Source organism: Tursiops truncatus, chromosome 10, assembly GCF_011762595.2.
Source record: "Tursiops truncatus isolate mTurTru1 chromosome 10, mTurTru1.mat.Y, whole genome shotgun sequence".
Lineage (NCBI taxonomy): Eukaryota > Metazoa > Chordata > Mammalia > Artiodactyla > Delphinidae > Tursiops > Tursiops truncatus.
Window position 1 is genome coordinate 1,386,204 of NC_047043.1, and position 23,083 is coordinate 1,409,286.

Genomic DNA, 23,083 nt, shown 5'->3' on the forward strand with positions numbered 1-23,083 from the left:
ATTTATTATTCCACTTTCTGGGCTGTAGTTTGAACTTGCCCATTGAAACATGCCAAAACTATGAAAGTAGGGCAAGGCAGGAAATCTATAGTCTCACCACCAACTCTGTTTCCAATGTTACCAGTCTTTCCACATGTAACCAAATGGACTGAGAATTAAGTTCAAGCATATGTAGCCTCTGCTAGCCCTGTCAGGCATTTAGAAATCTCTAATTTAAACAGAAAGTAGGTCTACAAGACCGCAAAACATTTTTTTGTATTTAAAAGACAAAAAAAAAACCTTGAAAAAATACAAATAAACAGACCAAAAACCTGGTTTTTGCATTATGTACTCTAGTTTTTGTAAAATAAGAAAGAAAAAATGATGAGAAAACAAAATCGTAGATTTGTCTTAAAACATAATGTCAAAGGTGTTTCATCTGGTCAGGATAGATTCAACTAGTCCCCTAACGAGAAGGAGTAGTTAACGACTATAATAGTACCTATTAGAGATAGTCAGGGAAAAGATCCAAACACGTAAGAACAATGCATGAGAGAGCACTTTAATTATAATGTCCATATAAATGTAAAGTCATGCTGCATGATTCTTCAAATTGAAAGACACGTAAGATTACAGTCACTGAAATGCTGCTTATTATTTTAAAAAGAATTATTTTATAACATTTTCATTCTAAAAATGACACAAAATTGAATGCATATTATGAGTCCATGGAATTCAACAGACTAGAAAGAAAAACATTTAAAAAACACAGTAAAACATACGTTCCAGTGTTAAGATTTTAAATAATTTTTTTTTATTTTTCAAACTTTCTCTGATGTTGCTTTTGTAACTTAAAAACAAGATTTTATTAAAAAAAATTTTTAATGACCTGGTATAATGGGAAAAAAGTGCTTAAGGGAGAAGACATTTCTCAAGAAACAATCCTGTGCTAATTCCCAACGATCTTCTGGCCTAGATAAAGTTCTTCATGATACCTTGTCAACAGGATAATCAAAGACAGGCCCTTTGAGAAAACAGGGAGATTCTAAATTGTCTAACTGACCCTCCCAAGGGGGCTGAAGGCCAACACTGACGCTCATCTCTGGGGAACCTCCTGCTGGATGCACCAAGGGCTCTGCTCAAGTCTGTTCTGTTCAACATACACGTCAGGGAAGTGGACGCAGGCTTGAAAACACACTGAGTGCATTAGAAAGTGACAGAGCTAGAGACTGCAGCTATACTGAACACTGTATCACTGAATAAAGCTTTCAATTTGTTTAATCACTACAGACTGGAAAAATTTAACTTAGATCTATAAGATGGCAACTTAAATCTGAAGCCCTCCAAGAGGTCCAAATATTAAATTATAAAAGTAGGGCAGAGGGAGGGCTTCCCTGGTGGCGCAGTGGTTGGGAGTCCGCCTGCCGACGCGGGGGACGCGGGTTCGTGCCCCGGTCCGGGAGGATCCCACGTGCCGCGGAGCGGCTGGGCCCGTGAGCCACGGCCGCTGAGCCTGCGCGTCCGGAGCCTGTGCTCCGCAACGGGAGAGGCCACAACAGTGAGAGGCCCGTGTACCGCAAAAAAAAAAAAAAAAAAAAGTAGGGCAGGGGGGGACACAGTTAATGGGCCAAACATCTGAGAGAAACTTGGGCATTTTAATTGTCACTCAATAGCACAGTACAACGGCCAATAAAGCAAGTAAGGGTTTAGTCTGCACAGAAGAGAAGATGGTGGCCCTGGGGTGCCATCCGCTTTACTAAATCCACACCTTACAAGGGACGTTAATGAAATTAGCACTCAGAGAAAACGGGGCAGATTTAAGGCTATATTCAACATTTTAAGCGTAAGTTATATAAGAAGAGGGGCAGACACCTCGGTGTAGTTTGGTGGTCTGGGCACAGCACACACCAATGGCACAGAGGATGAAAGAAGCAGATTTGGGTTTAAGACAGTGACATTTCTGACAAGCCTGCTGAAGACAATCGATCAGCTCAAGGCTGAGTGTCCAGACAGAAGCATACGGAGGAGCTCATACCAGTCAGGGAGGCGACAGCAAAGATTCCTGCACCACGCAAGAGACAAGAAGGACCACCTGTAAAATCCCATGATTCGTTAAGCCAGCTAAGGTACAGTACAGGCACAACTATGCCAACACTGAAGACAGATTTCTGCATGGAATTTTCTCATTAAAACTAAGACAATTGGTCATTTCCCCTGGTTTGGAATTCTGAAGCCGTGGACCAGCTGGCAATGCTCCCTCAAAGCACTGTACTCCAGCTTGACCAGCTTGACAAGGCCGCACGGACGGCCACACGTCGCACAGAGCACGCTTCACCCCGAGGTCCCTTCACCTCAGGCTGCACCTCTCAGGGGCCGCATCACACAGCCGCGGTGTCAGCGCCCTGACGCAAGCACACCTGGTCCTGGCCACGCTGCCACCCTCCGTCAGACAGTGTGTACCGCAGCGGGCATCACAGGTTCACCCAGCATGAAAACAAAAGTCATTGTACAAAGGAAAGAACTCAAATACCCAGCGGGCCACCAATTTGGCATCAACCTCAGCAGATACCGTCACAGGAAGAGTGTCTACAATTCCGTATTTCACTTCACTTAGATTTTGATATGTGCACAAGAGTAAAATACGACACAAACCTATGTCTCAATACATCTAAATGAACTTTTCAATAAGTAAAAAATAAAAGAATTTTAAGTGGTAGGAAAGAATTGTGTCATAGTTTTTAGTTAGAAAAGCTTAGCCTTTCCCAATGGTATGGTACATAAAATAAATAATAATGCCTCTGAAAGTCAGTGGTGTCTTGGATTCAATGAAATACAACGTGTTTCTAGCAAATTTGGTGTGTATTTTAGACTACATAGCCCTTTATTTTTACTCTATCTGTAACAGAATGGAATTCTAGAATTGTGGAGTTGGAAGGAACCTTGGCGGTCACTTGGTCTAACTCAATCTAGTATGTGAATCCTTTCAACAATATATAGTGGATGACAACTTCCAAAGAAGCTGAAAGATTCCCATCAATTGTGGAACCTATCAGAGAAAGCATGCAATCCACAAGAGGATTTCTCAAGCAAATCACATAAAGCACCCCCCCAAAAAGGTCTGACCTAAGAAAATTAAGATTTATGTTCAGTGAAGGACGCCACAAAGTTAGCACAGAAGTGACAAACTGGAATAATGTATTTGCAACATATTTAACTGATAAAAGATTTATAGGAATTCCTATAAATCAGCAATAAAAATGGTAGAAGAACTGAATGGACAAAGAATAGGAAAAGGCATTTCACAGAAAGGAACACCAGGATATCTAATGGCCACATAAAGAGTTCATCCCTGTTATCAATCAGAGATACAGCTATGACATTATATAACTGTCCTCTAATTTACAGGATAAAAGTATAGATTTTAGTATTTAGTAAAGTGGCACAGAAAGTCTATTAAAAAGAATCCCACATGAATCATTTTATAAAGTAAATTTTCATTTTATAGTTTAAAGTGGTAATCCTATTTGTTTTCTAAATTAAGGTTTATACACATCAGCTTGTTTTGAAGCAGCATAATACCTTTACAGAGAAATAAAGTATATTTTATGATTTCCAAATAAATATACAAATATATCTCGTTTCTTTTACTACTAGAATTTCCTTATGTTTTAGGAAACACAACAAACTGGTAAACTTGAGCACGGTTTAAGCACAACCCAGTAGGGGAAATATTCACTGTCTGTTTCACAAATAAAAATCTTAATGTTAACTGATGCAGTGCAAATCACTACATCAATGGTTTGCCATTTTAAGGAAAATGACAGGTTGGGTGACAGGTATTACTAGGTCAAATGCAATTCAAATCACTAAGGACAACATATGGTTAGTTCTAGAAAGTATTTCAGTAGGCTCTCACGCTATGAAGGTCGCGTATTGCTCACTGCTTCCAGGACTAAGCCAAAGAAAGGGGGGAAAATCATTCTCACCAGCCTGGGAAAAGTAAAAACATCTTCGACCTGCGTCAAACAAGGAGGTTCCCAATTCAAACAGATGGATATCAGTTCTGAAGTACAGTTATGTCATGAAAAGCCCCAGCAAGCCACGTGATACTGCCAAAAAAGCCAACACCCGCGTGTACTTTAGTTGTGTGTGTACACACATCCAGAGACCACTTCAGTTAGCGAGTGTAGGTTTCATATTTTAAAATGTCCATATATTTAAGAGTCAAAGAGTAAGTTTTTTGTCGTTTTCCAAAAAGACAGCTTCTGAAGAAAGACATATATTGTGTGTATACTGACGGGCAATATGAATCTCCTCCACAGGTTTCATCTTAACGTTACCACGCTGTGCACAATACACAGAAAATAACGCTATTTGAAAGGAAAAGGAAAAGGAAACATAAACTCTGCAAGTCTGCAAGCTGAAGGTACAAATGAGCGAAAGAACTGCAAGCACGTCCAGAAGCCCAGAGGCTGCCCCAGGCCATGGCATGTTGGAGTCTGGAGACTTTGTGTTTTCCTACTTTAGTATCGTATGTAAGTGGACACACAACTCCCCAGAGAATAACGTCTGGCCTATTGTTTCTGAGGGCGAGCAAAACAGATGGTTCTAGTCAAAGTGCTTCCCTAGCCCCCGCCTCACCCGCTATCTGCTGAGGGTGGTGGCGGCGGTGGCCGGAGGGGGATGGACGCTGCTGGGGAGGGAAGGGGGGTTTAAATCAAAACGGACAGGTAGAGCAGTGAGGGGTGGATGGAATGTAAATTATGTTTGGCTTTAAATATCAGAGTTTTAATGTTTTATTAGTAATAAATCCACCTTCTCCCCCCTTAAACTGCTGTCACAACATGTATTAGTGGCCCCTGACAAATGCTTGAAATCTCTGCCATCATTATTACACAGGAAAGGCTTTGAAAGAATTCCAAGCAATCCATCCATGTCGTACTTTGACAAAGCAAGTGAAAGGCAATGGGTAGAGAAGATTTAGCTCTGGAGAAGGAGTAAGAAAGCCTTAACTCTAGCCCTGGTTCTGCCCCTCAAAACCTAGCGGGCGGACCCAAGTCAAGGAGCTGAATTTCTTTGAGATTCAGTTATCTGGTACGTAAAATGAAGGAATTAGATCCTCCAGTTATATAAGAAAGTAGCCAGCGGTCTAGATGGCTAGGGTGGCGACAACAAAAGAACTGTCAAATAGATACAATGTTGCCAATAATTACACTCCATAATTAATTTTCAAGTATTTTCTAATTAGTGCCACAACTTGAAAAGAAAAAAAATCCTTCAACAAGCTACCAAAAGATGAGAAAACACTGTATAAAGCTGATTAAATATTTTCTTATGTTAGTAAAACCAAATAAGCTAGGATGACATCTTTTAAATTACACATAAGTTATTTTAATAATTGCTTTTCAAATAATGAAAATTTAGTCACAAAGAAAGTAATCTATTTAAAAATTTTAAAGCTTTTATTGCAGCTAGCAAACGACAAGGAACAATCTAAGAATTCGTATGTAACTTATAACTTCAACTAGAAACAAATTCTTAAATACTTATAGTAATTGCACAGAAGAAAGGTGGGGAAAAGTATTTACATGATTATTTGAGTTACACTTACAGAAATCCCTGCACAAAACTTTTAAGATTTCCACAAGTCATAGAAGGAAAAGCTCAGAGTAATTATTTTAGGAATGACCTAATTGGGGTTAAAATATTAATAAGACAGATAATAAGCTTCAAAAACCAACCTAAAAACAAGTTTGCCACCTCGAACACATGAAACGTCACTAAATGGAAAAGGAATCTGGATGACTTAAAAATAATTGAACCTCTGCTAGTTATAATGTTGGAATCTTTCACTTGGGAATACAATAAATACAATCACAGCTAAGAAGAAAAGACGTGTTTTTGTTAGTATGAGCCATCTTTCTCTGACATTTATAAACCCTAGGAATAAATGACAGTTCCTTTTCCAATAAAATATGAACAACAACAAAAAAGTCTTGGAAATTAAAACATTTAATTTTGTTTTTTTCTGCCAGATGATGAATTCAGGCTGTGCTAGTAAAATTATAATGTTGGCTTTTAAAAATGTATTTTCTAAACTTTCACTTTTTGTTTTCTAAAATCATTGTCTATATTTAACCACGACATTTCTCATTATAAACTCGCACTTAGCGTATATTTAGTAGAGTTGCCAATACGGATGTGACAAACTCATTATCCCACAAATCAAACATCTAGTTTCTACTCTTCTGCATTACATTTTTTAAAAGGTAGAAGTCTACTCTAGATTAGGATTTCAAATATTTCTTGAGAAAACCATTTATACTAAAATCTGTCCACTGATTCTTCCCTAAAAGTATGGTTTTGAAAAGAGACTGAACTTTTCATCCTTAGCTTTTATTACACTTACGTTTACATTAGATAAGACATACAATTTACATTGATAAGCATAACACTACTGCAAAAAACAAATCATATCATCATTGAATTTTAGGGTGGAAGAGATCTCAGAGAGCAGCTGACCTAACCCTTCCTTCCCAAAGCCTCACCCCCCATTTTACAGATGTGGAAACTGAGGCCCAGAGAAGCTGCACGTTTCATTCATGAGTTTTGCTTTGCAAGACTAAAAAGGCTCTGGCTAGTCTAATTCCTTCTATTTCTTCTCATGAAGAAAAAATATCCTGTGCTAGTATTTAGAATGCTGTACATTTCAATATACTGATCACACACACAAGATCAATGAGGCTTAAATCATAAAATAATTATATAATTAAAACTGGGTTAAATAAATACATATCTATAACTTTTTCAATATAGTGAAATCCTTAGTTATCTTTTAGATTTATCACAAATTTCTAAGAGATAAACAACTCACAAATTTTCAGACATTAGCCACATTTAAATATGTGTTTTCTTAATGTCTTAATTGTTCCAACAATCAATATTTTCATCATTATAGCGATGTTTCATGAACATATCTGTACACGCAACAAACTATCTTACTTAATTTTATGAAGCTCTGTTCATAAAGGTCTAAAACCACAATACAATTTAAGTAAAGTACAGACTATTCATAAGGGATCTGACAGGTGACAACACAACATATGTCTTTAGTTTAACACAGATGGAAGACTGCAAATAAGAAGTCAATAACAGCAACAAAATCTGCATGACCGAGAAATCATGATACTACAGAGCGCGTCAGGTCACAGAGCGAATATTAAACAAACAAACATGTGATTGGAACACTACACGAATGTCGTGTGCTAACATCTGGAATTAAGATCTACTGCAGTGGAGAAAATGAGGTGCCCCTGAAAGTAAAGGTAAGCATTAAATCTCTGCACTTCGTTGCTGTTTTACACGGAGAAGTGTAATTCTTATCTCATTAAAAATTCTCATTTGTATTAGTAATTGCAAGACAATGAGTAAGCTGAGTCAAAACTCTTTGTAAACTTATATTTTATTATTAAAGAAGACAAAATTAACCTGCAATGTTTCTATTAAATATTTCATGAGCATATGAGCTGACACTGAGTTTTTTTTTTAATGTGACACTGTTCGTGTCAAAATTTTACTGAAATGTTTTTACTGAAAGCACTAAATGTAATTTATGCTATATTGTAAAGAACGAATTTTCACGGTTTGCAATTTAAAATCTTTGACCAGATAACTGCGAAACCAAGATATTTATGTTGTCAGTTAAAATACATCTTTTCCCAAATGATGTATCTATAAATTCCTTCAGAATTAGGATGGCAGGACACATAGGAAAAAAAGAAAAAGAAAATTCAACGAAGCTTGTCAAAAGAGAAAACTTGAGAAAAAAATGACAAGCTAATATTTCACACTTTAGAGACTTTTTAAACTGGGTTTTATGGACTAGTGTCTGGACCCTGTGCCAGTAAAGCTGCAGCACCAAGACTCATCAACATAGAAGATGCTCAGCTTGGAAGCAGGATCCTCAAGAGGAAACCGAGAGAATGCAGCAGGCAGAGAGACAGAGAGCTAGAGACACCAAATCCACGTGGAATCATTCCCCAAAGAATACAAGCGACCGGCAATACAATTACGAACGTAAGTAAGTGTTCAATCCAAAAATACAGATGCAACCTGTAAAAAAGAAAAAAGGAATTTTTAAAAGGATAAATTTGGGGCCAAAGTTGGACTTCAGGCATTTATAGGAAATTAACTAAATTTTCCACTGATTATTACTACTTCACGAAAAACAATGGTCACACGAGAAAGTAGGCTTTGGGGTCACAGTCCCTCCTGTCTAACATACAAATAATTTTAGAATATTTCCATATTTTAAAACATTTTTATCAAATTTTTTTAAAGCACAATTTGGGCATAGTTAGAATGAAAAGCTAAGAATTAAAAGAACAAATTTTTTGACAGTATAATCCTAAATAATAGAGTGTACTCTAATTTACTGATCAACTAGAATGCTACCTAACTAATTACATGGAAGGTAACACAATTAAAAAAAAGAAATACTCAAGAGAAGCATTACATAAGCTATCATTATATTATAGTACAAATTTTCAAATATCTAAGATTTTGTAAGATTCATTTTACAAATGTAAAGCCATCGCAAATCACAATTAGTTACAAGATGCCAATAAGATCTTGACAGACCTCTATGACTCGCATAAAATCTGTTTCTCAGGTTTAAAGTGCATCAAAAATTATTTATAAAGTGCATCCTTCCTAAAATCCATTTAAAAGGTTGTAAGCAAACTGAAAATGTTTTAATTATTCTACATTTAATTATTTATGTAAAATAGTCACAACATTTTATCAAGGAAAACTGATGTGCTGATGCTAACATGAAGAAAATCAGTAGATTAGTTTGAAAACAATGTCCTTCTGTGAAATTTGCCTACTCTAGACATGATTCTTTCAAATCAAGCAGTTGGAGGAAGTGGTGTTGCAATATTGTCCTTTTTTTTTGAAAAAGGTCACATAAATAATCTGCAACGTACTCTTCCACTAAGAAAAAGCGCATGGTCTAAATCTAATGATGACCAAAGAGGGACAAAAAGTATAAAAGAGAAAGTATACAGGCACCTGCAAAACATACTATGTTCTGGCTGAAAGTTGTTTTCAAACAGCACATGTCAACCTAAAACAAATGATATATATTTCATTCTAAATCTAAAACACAAATAATTGATATTTTGATAATGCTGTATGAAGAAATTTATATATAATTGTCACTAATTCAAACAACATAGGCTTTGATTTTAAGAACTATATGATGGTGAAAGTTCATCTTATAAAATGCCGTTTAATTAATTAAATTGAAAGCTCACAAAATTATAAAATAATTACATGTTTAGGATCAAAGTCAAATTTGGATTATTTCAAACCTTTCTTAGTTCTTGTATTTACACAGCCCACACTACTAAAAAAATGAGAGTAACACAGACCTAGCTGTGCAGACAAACTGAGGTTAACGCAATAGCTTACTTAAACCAGAGAAACAGCACACGTGTAAGTATGTATCTTCTTTTCTACTGATCTGTGACAGGGCAGACCCACTCCATCACTAACAAGTAACCCACGGCAGCAGGGATATGTCTTCTGCCTCGTTAAGTGACACCGAGGCCCAGGGCAGCGGTGGGACTGGCCCTGGCAGCCCCGGCCCTTCCCGCGGTGCAGCAGCTAGTCAAGTAAGCCTTTGTGAAGTCTGAGAAATAAATAATATTCGGTGTTATTTTTTGAACCCAGAAATGAGGTAAGGGGTTGTTAAGATATCAAATTTACTAAGAAAATAATTATGTGAGAAATAAGTTGCTGTCACAGGAGAGACTTGCCAGGCGCTACATCTGAGCAAGTGGTCAGACACACCTTTGGAATCAGTTTTGTGACACAGAGGCTGGTCTGCGGTACTAAAGCGCGTGAGAGCAGATCGGAAGAAGCCGAAGAGCAGGGGAGCGTCTTCCTGAACAGCCGCAGCATCACCTCGAGGAAGTAAGAAGCCTTAGGAGGCTCCCAAGGAGTAGATGCTGACCTGATCCTCCGGTTCAGGACACGCTACAAACTGCTCTTGTATAACCTGCTTCCATACCTCACGTTTCTAATAAACCTGATTTTACTTTATTAGATCCTCATGCCTGTGCTCTCACCAAATCCAAACCTGAAACTTGAAAACTACCTTGGATATTTGCGGGCAGCCACAGAAGGGCCCTCAGAAGCAGACGCATATTAAATATTAATTATAATGACGACTGCCACCTTTTATGGTGATGATGTCATTATTTAGGAATGCTAATTAAGACATTAAATGACTTGCTAATTGCAAACGCATTCTGAAGGAATCTCTTTGTCCTTGTACGTTGAATAGCAAATCCAGCGTGGGGACCAGACCATAACAGACCGCAGTTCTATTTTCTAAAATGCTGACATTTGAGCAAATGTTCCCATGGAATGTTTGCCTGCTTCGTGGACTGACATTTCCTCCTGGTAACTGGCTTAAGTGAGAAGGCGGCGTCCAGGCCAAGCCCCACAGCCTGCAGGCAGCGGGCCATCACTCGCCGCCGCAACTGTGTCCGGTTTCTCTTTTGCTTCCCCCTTGCCCCTCCGCCCCCCGGCCCTCTGTCGCCTCTGGATTTTGACACGCATATTATCTTAGCTGATTTCTATCATCTTACGGGACTGGGTGACATACCTTCAAAGATTAAGCTTTCCCACCTGGGATTTGTCCAGAAATTCAGTGTATTACAGCTTCTCACAGCCTTCTTCATTCTCCTACACCCTTGTGTTATCAACAGTGGCTTTCTTTCCTATTTTATGTTTAACTACAGGACACAGGCGGCCACGCTGATAGAAGTCGGTTTACACTGTCACTCATCTCTGTTCTAACTGCCAGGCTGACTTCCGCCGTCTGTAACGCTCTGCTGCCATCTATACGTAGAAAAGGGCACAACGCTCTTCCACCCCCCCGCCCCCCACCCCGAAACTCCCCCTGTTCCAAAAAGAATCCTGTCTCTGATGACAAGGGAAGCTTCAGGAGTAATTTGCTTCCCCACAAAAAAGCTTCCCTGGAAGCTTAGAAGGAATTTCTATTTATTTATCTGTGAAGCAACTTTCGGAAAAGTACTGAAGATGCGTTATTTAACATAAACCAAAACCAACAGTCCATCATTGCTGTTGATAAATTTTAGCGAATATGGCCACTTCTACGGAGTTATGATTGAAAAAGAAGAGGCAACAAGAAGTTAAAGTTTTAAGTCACTTAAATAATTACAATAAAAATAATTTTGCAAAACTGCAATCTAAATATCTTGCCAAATATGATCAAATGATCACTTTCATAATATTTAATATAAAGTAAATGTAAAGAAACCAGATTAAAAAAAAATCTACTCACATTATGTAAACTACCAAAAACTCAAATACTGTGGTTTGATAATCACCTAGTCTCTGTCAAATGCCCAAATGCTGCCTTTCTAGGGAAGACAGAGAAACGTGTCAGAACCCTAGAGCCCTCAGCCTTCCCTGTGGTGCAGACTACGCTGAACCGTGCGGACAAATGTCAGCGTCAAAAAAGCACACAAACAAGAAAAACACTCCGGGGTGGGCCATACAGGAACCTTAAGCAAAACAAACCAAAACCACAGAAAACCTTTCCTCTTTCCTCTGCTAAAACCGCTGAAGAATAATTAATAATTAATCTACTTGGTAAAGGCAGAGATCGATATTTCCAATCTGGACTAATCAGGTGTGTCAACAGTCCTAGAGAACACTCCTTAAAGGTTTATTTTGTCAACACTACTAATTTCTAAAAGACTTTTTACTGTTAAAATAACTGGCACCAATGAGATGTACGGGGGTGGGAGGGGAAAGGACTCGGGAGAGGCTGTACCCTGATATAGCGAACAAAATGCAGAGTGCACCCTGGGTGTTCCCCTCCACCGACCCGCCATACACAGAAAGTTCAGGACTGCTATCAGTGCAACGCTTGCCACCCAGCAAACACCCTACTTTAATCATCGACACTATGACTGTATACAAGTTGAGCTCATCAATGAAAATTCAACATTTTCTAAGGAACTGTCAGTCCAAGTGATTCTAATGACAAACTTAACATAGTTTAACAAGCCAAACCAAGCCTTTATGCATGTTTATTTATAAATAGAGCAAATTTAAATTCATCATGAATGATTTTTTAATTAACATCCCTAAACAACATATACTTCATGTGAATATTACTAGAAGGCTATCATAATGAAACCTACTAATCTTTGATGCTAGACATTTTTCAAAACTGGAAATCTAAATTAAATAAATCTTCATACAATTTACTATTTGCTGGCACTGGTAAGGTATCCAATTAATGATTTACAGTAGAAATATATAAAAAAGATATTACACATTAAATTTCTTTGAAATAGAAAAGGTTCCACTTTATCTTACTATATGTACCAACTTCAAGGATCCAACTTTAACAAAGAGAATTCTATAAATTCCATTTGTACTAAAAGGATAAAGTAGAAATCTTGTTTGATACCAAGCTCTATGTGAGGTTTTAAAGGAACAGTTAAGTTTAAATTCTTAGTTTTACTACTCTTCTTTTTGCGGGGAGGGGGACAGATCCATTATCTATGGTATTAAACTAGGTATTATTTATGTCTACATCTTAATTTATGCAAATTATGTATTCTAATCTAATGGGGAATCCAAAAGCAGTTCTCCACTCATCAATAAAAGTCCAAAACAAATGTTTCACTCATAGTACCTTCACTGACTTACTACCGGTTTACTATTTGTGTTTATAGATACGTCTAGAAATTAATGTTAAGATAAACATGTACATTTAGCTATTTGCATTAATTTTGGTTTAATTGTGCAAAGCTAAAATAATACTTTGGATTTTATTTAGTAAACAAGGCACTATTGTAAGCGAATTAAGAGTGCCAAACCCAACAAACATATCTTTGTGTGGTCCACTAATTATAAGAAAAATTCCAAACACTATTAGCTGTTATTAAAATCACAATACCACCTAGAGCTAATAAAACAGAACAATCTGTTTGAACAGGAGAGGAGAGCTTTCATAGTGTTCTCTCTCATATAAATTCTTAATGGAGTAGGAAGGACTTTTAAGTGGCTTTAAATTTGAATTCGACTGCTCAAATCTGTAACAGGCTTCCAAGGAGAATCTGAGCGGATGACACACAGGGACCCGCCCGCAGTGTGCCCGTCTGGCTCGACCCTCATGAATAGAAGATAAAGACGCTCAGTGTCTTCCTAAGAACCACAGGAACCCATCAGCCATGTTCACATTGGTGGGGTTCATGCACCACCAGCACAAAAATGAAATCGTAAAGTGAAAAGGGCTTTTTCTGTGTGCTGCAGCTTCACCTTGTAACAAACCAAAGAGGTTTGCAAATGTATTAAATATCACAGGGACTGAGCCGCACAGGTGACGGACAACAGGATCCATCAGAAAGGAATGAAGACTGGAGAACGAAGGCAGCAAAACACAACTTCACTGGAGCCCAGGGGTGCCCAGGCCACCGCTCTGCTCACCTGACCCTCCAACCCTGTCGAGGAGCTCATCACTTTGCCAGAAACACACCCTGCATGTAGTCCATGTGGACACCAGGCCTACCTGCAAACACACCGCAACCATCCTCGGGTTCTAACAGCCACACTCACTGCTCTTTACCAAGTAAAGCCCTCCTGCCCGGGAGGTACCTTCACAACTTCAATGTTAACAAGTTGGTAACACACTAGAGTGATTTTATGTTGCTCTAAGCACATGTGAGAATTATATACGAATATATAAAAATTAATTTTAGACCTCATAAAATACATAAGGCTGTATCAATTTACACATCTACCAAGCAAAACAAGTTATCTTCAGAGACCCAATATGGAGTTATATTTTGCGTATGCTAAAATGTGGACAAAAATGTATTTGCAGTATTAAAGCAGAAGCATTTATTTTTCAATCTTAGAAAATAGGTTAATTGACAGTAAACTGATTTGGCAATTTTTTGTTTGTTTGATTTAGTATACTAATAAGAACAAATGACTTTTTCTAGTTATCAAGCTATTGGTTCTTCCGATCCCATAGGAGCAAGTGTCGTTGGCCTCCCGTAGCCTTTAGGGAAACGCACACAGTGGCACAGCGCTCAATATAAGAGCCACGCATCGAATTGAACTACCGTGACCGAAAAGGCTGTGGTTATCCCTGAGGAGTCAGTCCTCTGGGTTTCGTTTTAGCATCGCTGACAGGCTACCATCACACCCTGCGGGGCTGGATTTGGGGGCCTTCCAGCTATGCAAACACTGGTCCTTTGGGTTCGTCCTAACCGGGTCCCTCCAGAAAGAAAACACAAAGCTCTTAACTCAGACCTCCTGCACTGTGATCAGTGGCGGGAGTGACAAGAGAGGTGAGCCTGGGCCCACCAGGGTCCTGTGCTGCCTGCCCCGCTCTGCCCTGGTCTTCTCAGACCAGCCCTCTGACAGGTACAAGGCACTGTCTGACAAGGTCCCGTCTGGCCTCCCCCATCACCAAATGCAGGTTCCGGGCGGCACTCTGTGAAACAGGGGCTGGGCAGGCTCATCGACCTCTTCCACCTCAGAATTCTGTGGCCCATTTAGTAAAAAACAAGGGTCTGAAACATCGTTTTTCTCTTCCTAATATGCCATAACAAGTGAACATTTCAGCGGCAGGAACTACGGACATCTGAATGAGGAAGACATTCTTGCACAGAGTTCCCAGCAGCAGTGTGGCAAAGGGCAGGCCCCCCACGGGCAGCAGCAACGGTGCCCTGCAGCCACTCGCTGCCACCTTGGCCTCACGTCAGCCTCTGCGAGGAGCAGAGAGCACCTGGATCAGAGGGTAGAGCAGCCCACGTGCACCCCTGACCCCCGGCGGCACTGCCGCCCTTGGGCTGGACTGGCCCCCTTCCCAGGGGGGTGACTGCTGCGCACAGGACGGTAGGAGGGCCTTACTGAGGAGCTGACACCTGAGCACAGGCAGGGAGCAGTTAGAGACCAAGATCATGAATATCAAGGACAGAGCAGCACCATGGAAGCAAGGGCAGAGGCCCACAGGGAAGCATGTCTTGGGACCCGCAAGACGAGGTGCCCACCCGTTTCACAGGTGACGAATGGGGCCTGCAGGTGACGCGAGCTGAAGCCAGCAGCGCGGGGCCTGGGCTCTGGGCTGGGCCTGGGTCTGCGTCCTGGGCATCCTGACGTGGGAGGTCCTGCCTGTGCTCCAGTGCCCACGGACACCTCCTTCCCTCTGGCCCCAGGACACAGGCTTCTGCTCTGAAGCTCTTGCACACAGCACTTTGCACACGTGAGCTGCCGCATAGAGTGCAGGGGGGCACGACGGGCTCCGGTGCAACCAGGCGGGAAGGGCTGGGCCTGGCCCAGCCTGAGGTCGCCCTGACAGCCCCTCCCCGACGGCGAGAACCATGCCCCTGGCCCCTCCTCACTGCCCTGCTCTTCTCACACTCCCTGCTGGCTGGCCAGGCTCCGAAATAAATACGTGGGGGAGCAAGGCCCAGGAGAACAGCCCTCCATGCTGTCTGTGGGTCCCGACCCTCCTGCACCTGCACAGCAAAGGCTACACTGGTGCTCCTGTTCTGTTCCAGAACTGGGTGAGTCAGGCACGAAGTACACGTCCCCCCAGGCACCTGCCCTGCCCCGTAACGCAGTCGTCCCAGTGTACCCCGTCACCCCCTGGTTAGAGCAGCCCCAGGAGGTGTGGGCTTCCTCCCCATAAATAGGAGACAAATGGCGGGGGGGCTAGGAGCAGCCAGGAAAAGGCCACTGGAGAGGGCACTTCTGTCTCAGGAGATTACACTGCACGGTCCCCTCCCCGGGGCCCGTTTCTCCCCCAGCTTCACCCCCTGCACTGGCTTCTCTGACTCCCGGATGCTGAGGCGCTGCCTGGCCACCCCGCCAGCCACTTGGCTCACAATGAGCTCCGCTTCCTGCCCTGCCTCCTGGGCTGGAAGCCCCACCAGGAAGACAATTAGACTCGGCCCCTCTCCTCCCAATACTCAGATCCGCTAGCCGGTCCCGCACAGCTGGACAAGGAAATCCTGCCCCGCATGCCGCCTGCCCCAGGTACCTTCTGGGCACGTAGGCCTCCTGGCTGTCGTGAGACAAAATCAAACAAATGACCCACAGAGAGTCGAAAAGGAGATAATGAAGATAATTCAAGAGTTAGAAAACAAATGACACGGAGGGAGTTATTCAGTTTCAATGACAGAAAGTCAAAGAAAGACTTAATAACGGTCTTGAACACTGAGAAGGGATTTGAAAATCGTTCTCAAAACTAAAAAAAGACGAGCAAATGACCACAAAAGACACAAGGAAAAGAAAAAAGCTTCAGGAGAAACTTAGGTATGTGGGGAAAGTTCTTAAGGTGAGGACTATTTTACATGAGAATTATTGCCAATGGAGACCATCATTTTCTTCGATGGTCCTTAGAACAAGCTGCCGAATACGCGGGTCTGAGTTTTGATCCTGGATCGGCCGGTCGCCCGACATGTGACTCAGAGCAGCAGGTGGCTTCACTCATAAAATGAGAATCATATTAAATTATTTCTAAGGTTCCTTTTAGCTCTAACATTTCATGATTGCATCATTTTCATTTTTAAAAAATAATCAAGGCAACTCCAACATGACATTGTGAGACCAAAGGGTCATACTGGGCTAGATTTCCTGTAGACAGATCTCGTCCAACAGCATGACTTCAGGAATGAAGTATGATTATCAAAGAAGCTGTGAGGAATGGTGGAAAACTCCAAAGTCATGACAGTAATGAATGCTGAACAGATAAGAAATTTCAGACAGAAATTAATGAAAAATATTATTTACACAGTAAAAATTTTAAAAGAACAATAAAGCAGGCTCCTAAAACATTTCCTCATCAAAATGGGCAGGACTATGTATACTGGATAATTTGTTCCTACTTGGGTGATGTCACCACGCTAGGTTTAACTACTTTTAATAACTAGTACATTTCAGTCGTCTCTCACTTTCTCCTACATAAGATCAAATCAGCCTCTCAATGACCTACACTTCATGAGTCATAATTTTTCTGTTTATGATTCAGAAAAATGTCTTCAGTCAGTATTTCCCAGACTGCTGTGGGTTTATTCCAAGAACCAATTTCATCTTCATTGGTTTCCTACAGGAAACCAGACCAACTTCCTATTATTTTATTTTCCTTACTTTTAGCATACCATAGCCCACATCAAATTAACTGGAAGTGAGAGTGATAGAAGGCTCTATTCTGCACAAAGAGAGGCCAACACAAACAATGCCCGGTCTAGAAGTCACGGATTCAAAATGAAATGCAACGTGCGCTAATATTAGAGCTCTCTTTCAAAAGAGCTCCAAACCAAATAAGAAGAGACACATTGTAATTAACTTCTTACAAACATTCCGCTGTCAGAAAGAACTTTTGTTTAAAAAGTACTGTCTATGAATACAATAAATGCTACAAAGCTGATTAATACAGAGAAATTAATTATAAGGAACAAAATACGTGTTTTCCATCCTAACCCCCTCACAAGCTGCTGGGAGAACAGGTAGGCAGCTGAAGGCCAACACACAGAGCTGTGGAGAGGTGGGCAGGGCCACAGCTACGCCCCCCGAGCCAGCCGCAGTCTGCTGTCACCAGCTGTCCTTCCCAGCCAGCCCCTCCCCACACCCACTCTTTCCACCGCTAAGAACCCATCTGACATCAGGCCGCACAGGAAGAGGGGCATATGGGACACGGGCTTTCCAAAGACACTCTGACGGTGGCTTGCACTCACGCTGCTCCTCAAGAGCACTAGGAGTACCCGGGAAGTATGCGTTCTCACTGACTACACGCTGCTCGGAAAAAGAGCTCTGAATGTGGAGAATTCTGGTATAAACATGTATCAGATTCTTCTTAGATTCTTTCCACTCTCAGCTTTACAAGCTCACATAGTCATTAGCCGGCAAGGAATTTATACCAAATTCAAAAGCTGATGCATTGAAGGAAGAATGCATTTAAGGCGCATATTACACACAGATAAACAAGAAACCAGAAACATTAGCACAGCGGTTCTCAAACTGAAGCCCCCACACCAGGGTCAGCATCTCCTGGACACATCCTGGGAAAGGAAGACCTCACGAATCAGACAGGCTGCTGGGCAAGGCAGGACTTTCCCAGGAAAGAATCCACTCAATTCACAACCCTCCATAACCCTTGACTTCTACGCCCCTCGCCTTCCGGATAATTCCTCCACCGCATCGCTAAAGTGCTCTCCCTAAAAGCCCCAAACCACCCCCACCCTAACCACAGAGGCCACGACGCCCGCCTGCTCGTCACTCCTGCGCACGCCTCTGAAGCCCTAGCGCGGCAGACACACCTCCTGCCTGAACCGCCTGGTCTCTAGGCTCCCTCACACAATTCCACCCTCCTGCCTCTTTGACCCCACCTCCCTGTCACCCATGACGCCCCTCGCAAACGCTCCCAGGCCCCAAGGCTCCAGCTTCATCCACTCCTCTGTTTTCATCTGCTGCCTTGGCTTCGGCCTCTCAAGAACTCCCAGGACTGAACTCCAAATCTCTCTCAAACCTCACAGCATACCTTCAATTGCCTTTGACCTGCATTACCTGAATGTCCTTCCAGTACCGCTGGTAGGACGAGTCCAAGAGGGAGCCTCTCACACACACCCCCAACTCAGCAGTCCCTCCTCGGACACCTGCTTCTAGCACCGGGACCATCAGTCATCTGGCCCCAGTGCCCTGGAGCAGCGCTTCCCTTCCTCCCCAGCCCCGTATCTTGTCGGCAGAGGGTCAGCCCTACAGGCCTCCTGTTCCATCCTCCTCATGCCCACTTCGACTGCCACCACCTTCACCCAACAACTTCTTACTCTTCTGAAGCCCCACCTGTAGACTCACCTCTGAATCTATTTGTCTCCTGTTCAAAAACAAGACCAGGATGCCCACCCTCACCACTTTCATTCAACATAAGTCCCATAAGCCACAGCAATCAAAGAAGGAAAAGAAATAAAAGGAATCCGAATTGGAAATGAACAAGTAAAACAATCACTGTCTGCCAATGTCATGATGCTATACCTAGAAAATCCTAAAGATGCTACCAGAAAACTACCAGAGCTTGTCAATGAATTCAGTGAAGTTGCTGGATACAAAATTACTACACAGAAATCTGTTGCATTTCTGTACACGAACAATGAAAGATCAGAAAGAGAAATTAAGGAAACAATCCCATTTACTATCACACCAAAGAAATACCTAGGAATGAACCTACCTAAGGAGGCAAAAGACCTGTACTCTGAAAACTATATGATAGTGGTGAAAGAAACCGAAGACGACACAAACAAATGGAAAGATATACCATGTTCTTGGATTGGAAGAATCAATATTGTCCAAATGGCTAGACTACCCAAGGCAATCTACACATTCAATGCAGTCCCTAACAAATTACCAATGGCATTTTTCAAAGAACTGAAAAAAAATTTTTTTAATTTGTATGGAAACACAAAAGACCCCGAATAGCCACAGCAATCTTGAGAAACAAGAACAGAGCTGGAAGAATCTCATCGAGCAAAAGATGCTAAACATCACTAAATATTAGAGATGCAAACACCCGTCAGAATGGCCATCATCAAAAAGTCTACAAATAATAAACGCTGGAGAGGGTGTGGAGAAAAAGGAACCCTCCTACACTGTCATGGGAATGTAAACTGGTGCAGCCACTACGCAGAACAGTATGGAGGTTCCTTAAAAAACTAAAAAGAGGGTTATCACATGATCCAGCAATCCCACTCCTGGACATATAACCGGAAAAGACAAAAACTCTAATTTGAAAAGATACATGCAACCCCGATGTTCGCTGCAGCACTATTTGCAATAGTCAAGACATGGAATCAACCTAAGTGTCCATCGACAGATAAATGGATAACGAAGATGTGGTACATATATACAATGGAATATCACTTAGCCATAAAAGAGAGAAATAATGCCATCTGCAGCAACATGGATGGTCCTAGAGATTACCATATGAAGTGAAGATGGCCAAAGACAAATATCATATGATATCACTTACACGTGGAATCTAAAAAAATGATACAAATAAACTTAGTTACAAAAAAATAGACTCACAGACACAGAAAACAAATGCATGGCTACGAAAGGGGATAGCAGGGCGGCCGGGGGAAAGATAAATTAGGAGTTAGGGATTAACATACACACACTACTATATACAAAATAGATAAACAGGAAGAGACCGCTGTATAGCACAGGGACCCATATGGCTCACAGTAACCTATAATGGAAAAGAATCTGAAAAAGAATAGATATACGATTGAATCACTTTGCTATACACCTGAAACTAACACAACATTGTAAATTAACTACTTCACTTAAAAAAATGGCTAATTAAAAAAGAAACACGTAGAGACTGCCCAAACACAGCCCACCTCCCTAGCTGCCCACCTCCCATTTCTCCCACCAGACTTCTTGCTTAGGACCTAGGCAAGACCTAAGCAACCTAGGACGCTCATCATGTTGCAAACACATCCCAAGTCTTCTCTCTTCTGACTCTCAGCCTTGTATTGTCACCTCAATTTCAACTACCCGTTCCCACTAACGACGTCTGTAAGCTTCCACCCCAAGCCTACTCCCTGACACCATGCACGATCTCGTGGGAGTGAAGTTCTCTCACCCCATCTCTAAAAACCCAAAGACATCAGCGCCAGCCTCTGTCACCCGTGGGAAAGGAGTCCCTCCACGACAGAGGTGGGTTTCACGCATCCCTGGGTCCTCCACTCCACCATGCACGCAAATATCGTTGAAGGGATAAATTATCTTATGAGCCAAAATTCATCTTCGATTAAGCACCATTTCTGCCAATTAACAGGCCTTTAGGCAAAGCTGGCATAACACAATAAAACCAGGTAAACTTCACATACAGAGCCACTCAGAAGGAATCGGCCCAACCTCCTGTGCATTCTGTACTCACCACCCTAGGGTAATAACCAGACACAGTCAGCACCACTTCATGTACGGAAAGCATATCAGACTTTTTGAACCACAGAACGATTTGGAAAAAGGAGAAGACTGACTCACTTAATACTAACACGTCAGGGCAAGGCCTTCTATACATAAATCTTTATAAAACTTCCTGCATCTTCCCACTATGCCGGTGTAGGACTTCTAGAGGCGATAACCTGTCTACCGTCACAAAGGAAACGTCTTAATCTAAAGGAAACTGAGTAACAGAGCACTCATTCCAAAGCATTCTATCTTGCCTGGAGATACCAAGAAGCAGTTAGATAAATTAAAACGTGGAAGATGACTAACTGCCTCAGCCCAGGATAAAGTCTCCACGCCTGGAGTGACAGTTACTGCTTCTCTACGTGAAAGGGGGGACGGCTGCTCAAGGCACGGCACGCAGGAAATACCCTTTCAGACGGAAAATACATCTAGAATCACTTCGAAAAATAGCCCTATTTTTCTAACCTGAAGCCCCTGACACCTTCCACAGCCCAAAGCTTAAGCCTGGATACAGAACAGAATCTTCGGAGATTAGGAAAGGAAAAAATTACCTTCCAAGACAGCAGAGACAGATAAGAAGTATCAGTATTGGCTGATCTGTCGCCATCCTCCAAAGTTACCATCTTAGAGAAAAATGTACTGTGAGGGTTCACGCTCAAATTTTAAATTTGGTATCAACTACAAGACTGAGCTTTCCACTTGCTTCTCTTACTATGTTCTACCTTTGGTTTCGTTTGATCTAGTTTATAATTTCTCCCTTAAACTAGCAGAGATATAAAACAGGCATATCGCTTCCATTCCACCCAAAGCTGGAGATGTGGAGAAATAGCCAATCACCTCAAATACTTTCTGCAGTAAGAGTGCTGAATTCGCTCATTAAACAGCAAAAAATGCTGCTAGATTTTCTGTTCCTTGTTTTTTGGTGGCAGGGGGCAGGGGCTGTTTTAACTTAGAGTCATTTGCTTTTATTTCTATGCTATCCTGATTGAGTAAGTACCTCAACAGAACTCATATCATCCCTGGCTTCAGTTCACTCACTAAGTTAGCACTATAACACAGCAACAAAAACTTGAATTAAGCAGATTGCCAGAACCCTGGGGACTGGCTTCTCAGGTTTACTGCGATTTGTTCTAGAAAGAAAAACCAAGGAGAGGTAGATGGACCCCCAGAGAATCTGTCTGAATAAAGGGAGAGAAATCAACATGAGCTGGGTCACACTGAGGCAAGAGGCTAAGAAGAGTCTTTCTTCCAATAGCTTTTACTGCTCACAAGAAAACGTTAATTCCATTAATTTTGACATGTTGGCACGCAAAAATACTATTTTCTCATCACTACCAAAAATTAATACTAAAATAGAAGTTTCATTGACTTAATTTTCCAACATTTGAACAAAACACTTCATTCACAATGTGAGTTGAAATGGCAGAAAATACATCCAAGTGAGGTTCGTGACTGTAAGATCAACCCCAAACAAATAAATACTTTTACTCTAATGTCGGCAGTAAGATTTTACTACATTGTTCAATAACAGAAAATACACTTAAAAAAAATGTATTAGCATTTCCATAAGGACTCATTAATACCCAAACTAATACCAAGAATCAAACTCGAGGACCAGGATTAGTGGCTGCCGTACTGTGTGAAGAAGCAACGGACAAGGGTAAAATACAGAACTCAGGAACACAGCCAGAGGAACCACGATAAGGAAAACGGCTCACCTTGACGTGGCTCTGGGCCCCGAGGTTGTAGATCTCGGTCGGCTTCACTTCATTGATGATCTTCACGAGGCAGGTACTGTCGGTGAGGTCACCATAGTGCAGTTTCATGTCTTTAGGATTGAAACACATACCATTAGATAGAAGGAAACAACGTAGGCCCAATTTTTTAACACAGCAACACTGAAATGTATATCCTGAAAGTCTGAAAACCAGATTGGTTCTGGAGTAGCAGTCTGTAACTGTCATATGTAAAGAAACTAAATAGTAGAAAGAGATTCCCATTTGTTGCTATGTCTATAAAGGATTTGTAAAAACTCAGATGAGCTTTTTAAAAAAACATAATATCATGA

General features: G+C 41.4%; 1 protein-coding gene and 1 long non-coding RNA gene across 4 annotated transcripts in view; both read right to left on the reverse strand.

Annotated features, from left to right (window-relative positions):
• The window catches only part of GMDS (GDP-mannose 4,6-dehydratase), a 479,997-nt gene that overhangs the window by 367,669 nt on the left and 89,245 nt on the right, over positions 1 to 23,083 (reverse strand). For all 3 annotated transcript variants that reach the window (XM_033863760.2, XM_073810235.1, XM_033863759.2), the window contains one exon: positions 22,734 to 22,843. In XM_033863760.2, the coding sequence (XP_033719651.1) occupies positions 22,734 to 22,843 (110 nt within the window). The remainder of the gene's footprint in view (positions 1 to 22,733; positions 22,844 to 23,083) is intronic.
• Positions 526 to 10,909, reverse strand: LOC109551530 (uncharacterized). The gene is made up of 2 exons (XR_012334265.1): positions 9,454 to 10,909; positions 526 to 8,091 (listed from the first exon to the last, which is right to left on the reverse strand). It is a non-coding gene; the product is annotated as an uncharacterized lncRNA (long non-coding RNA).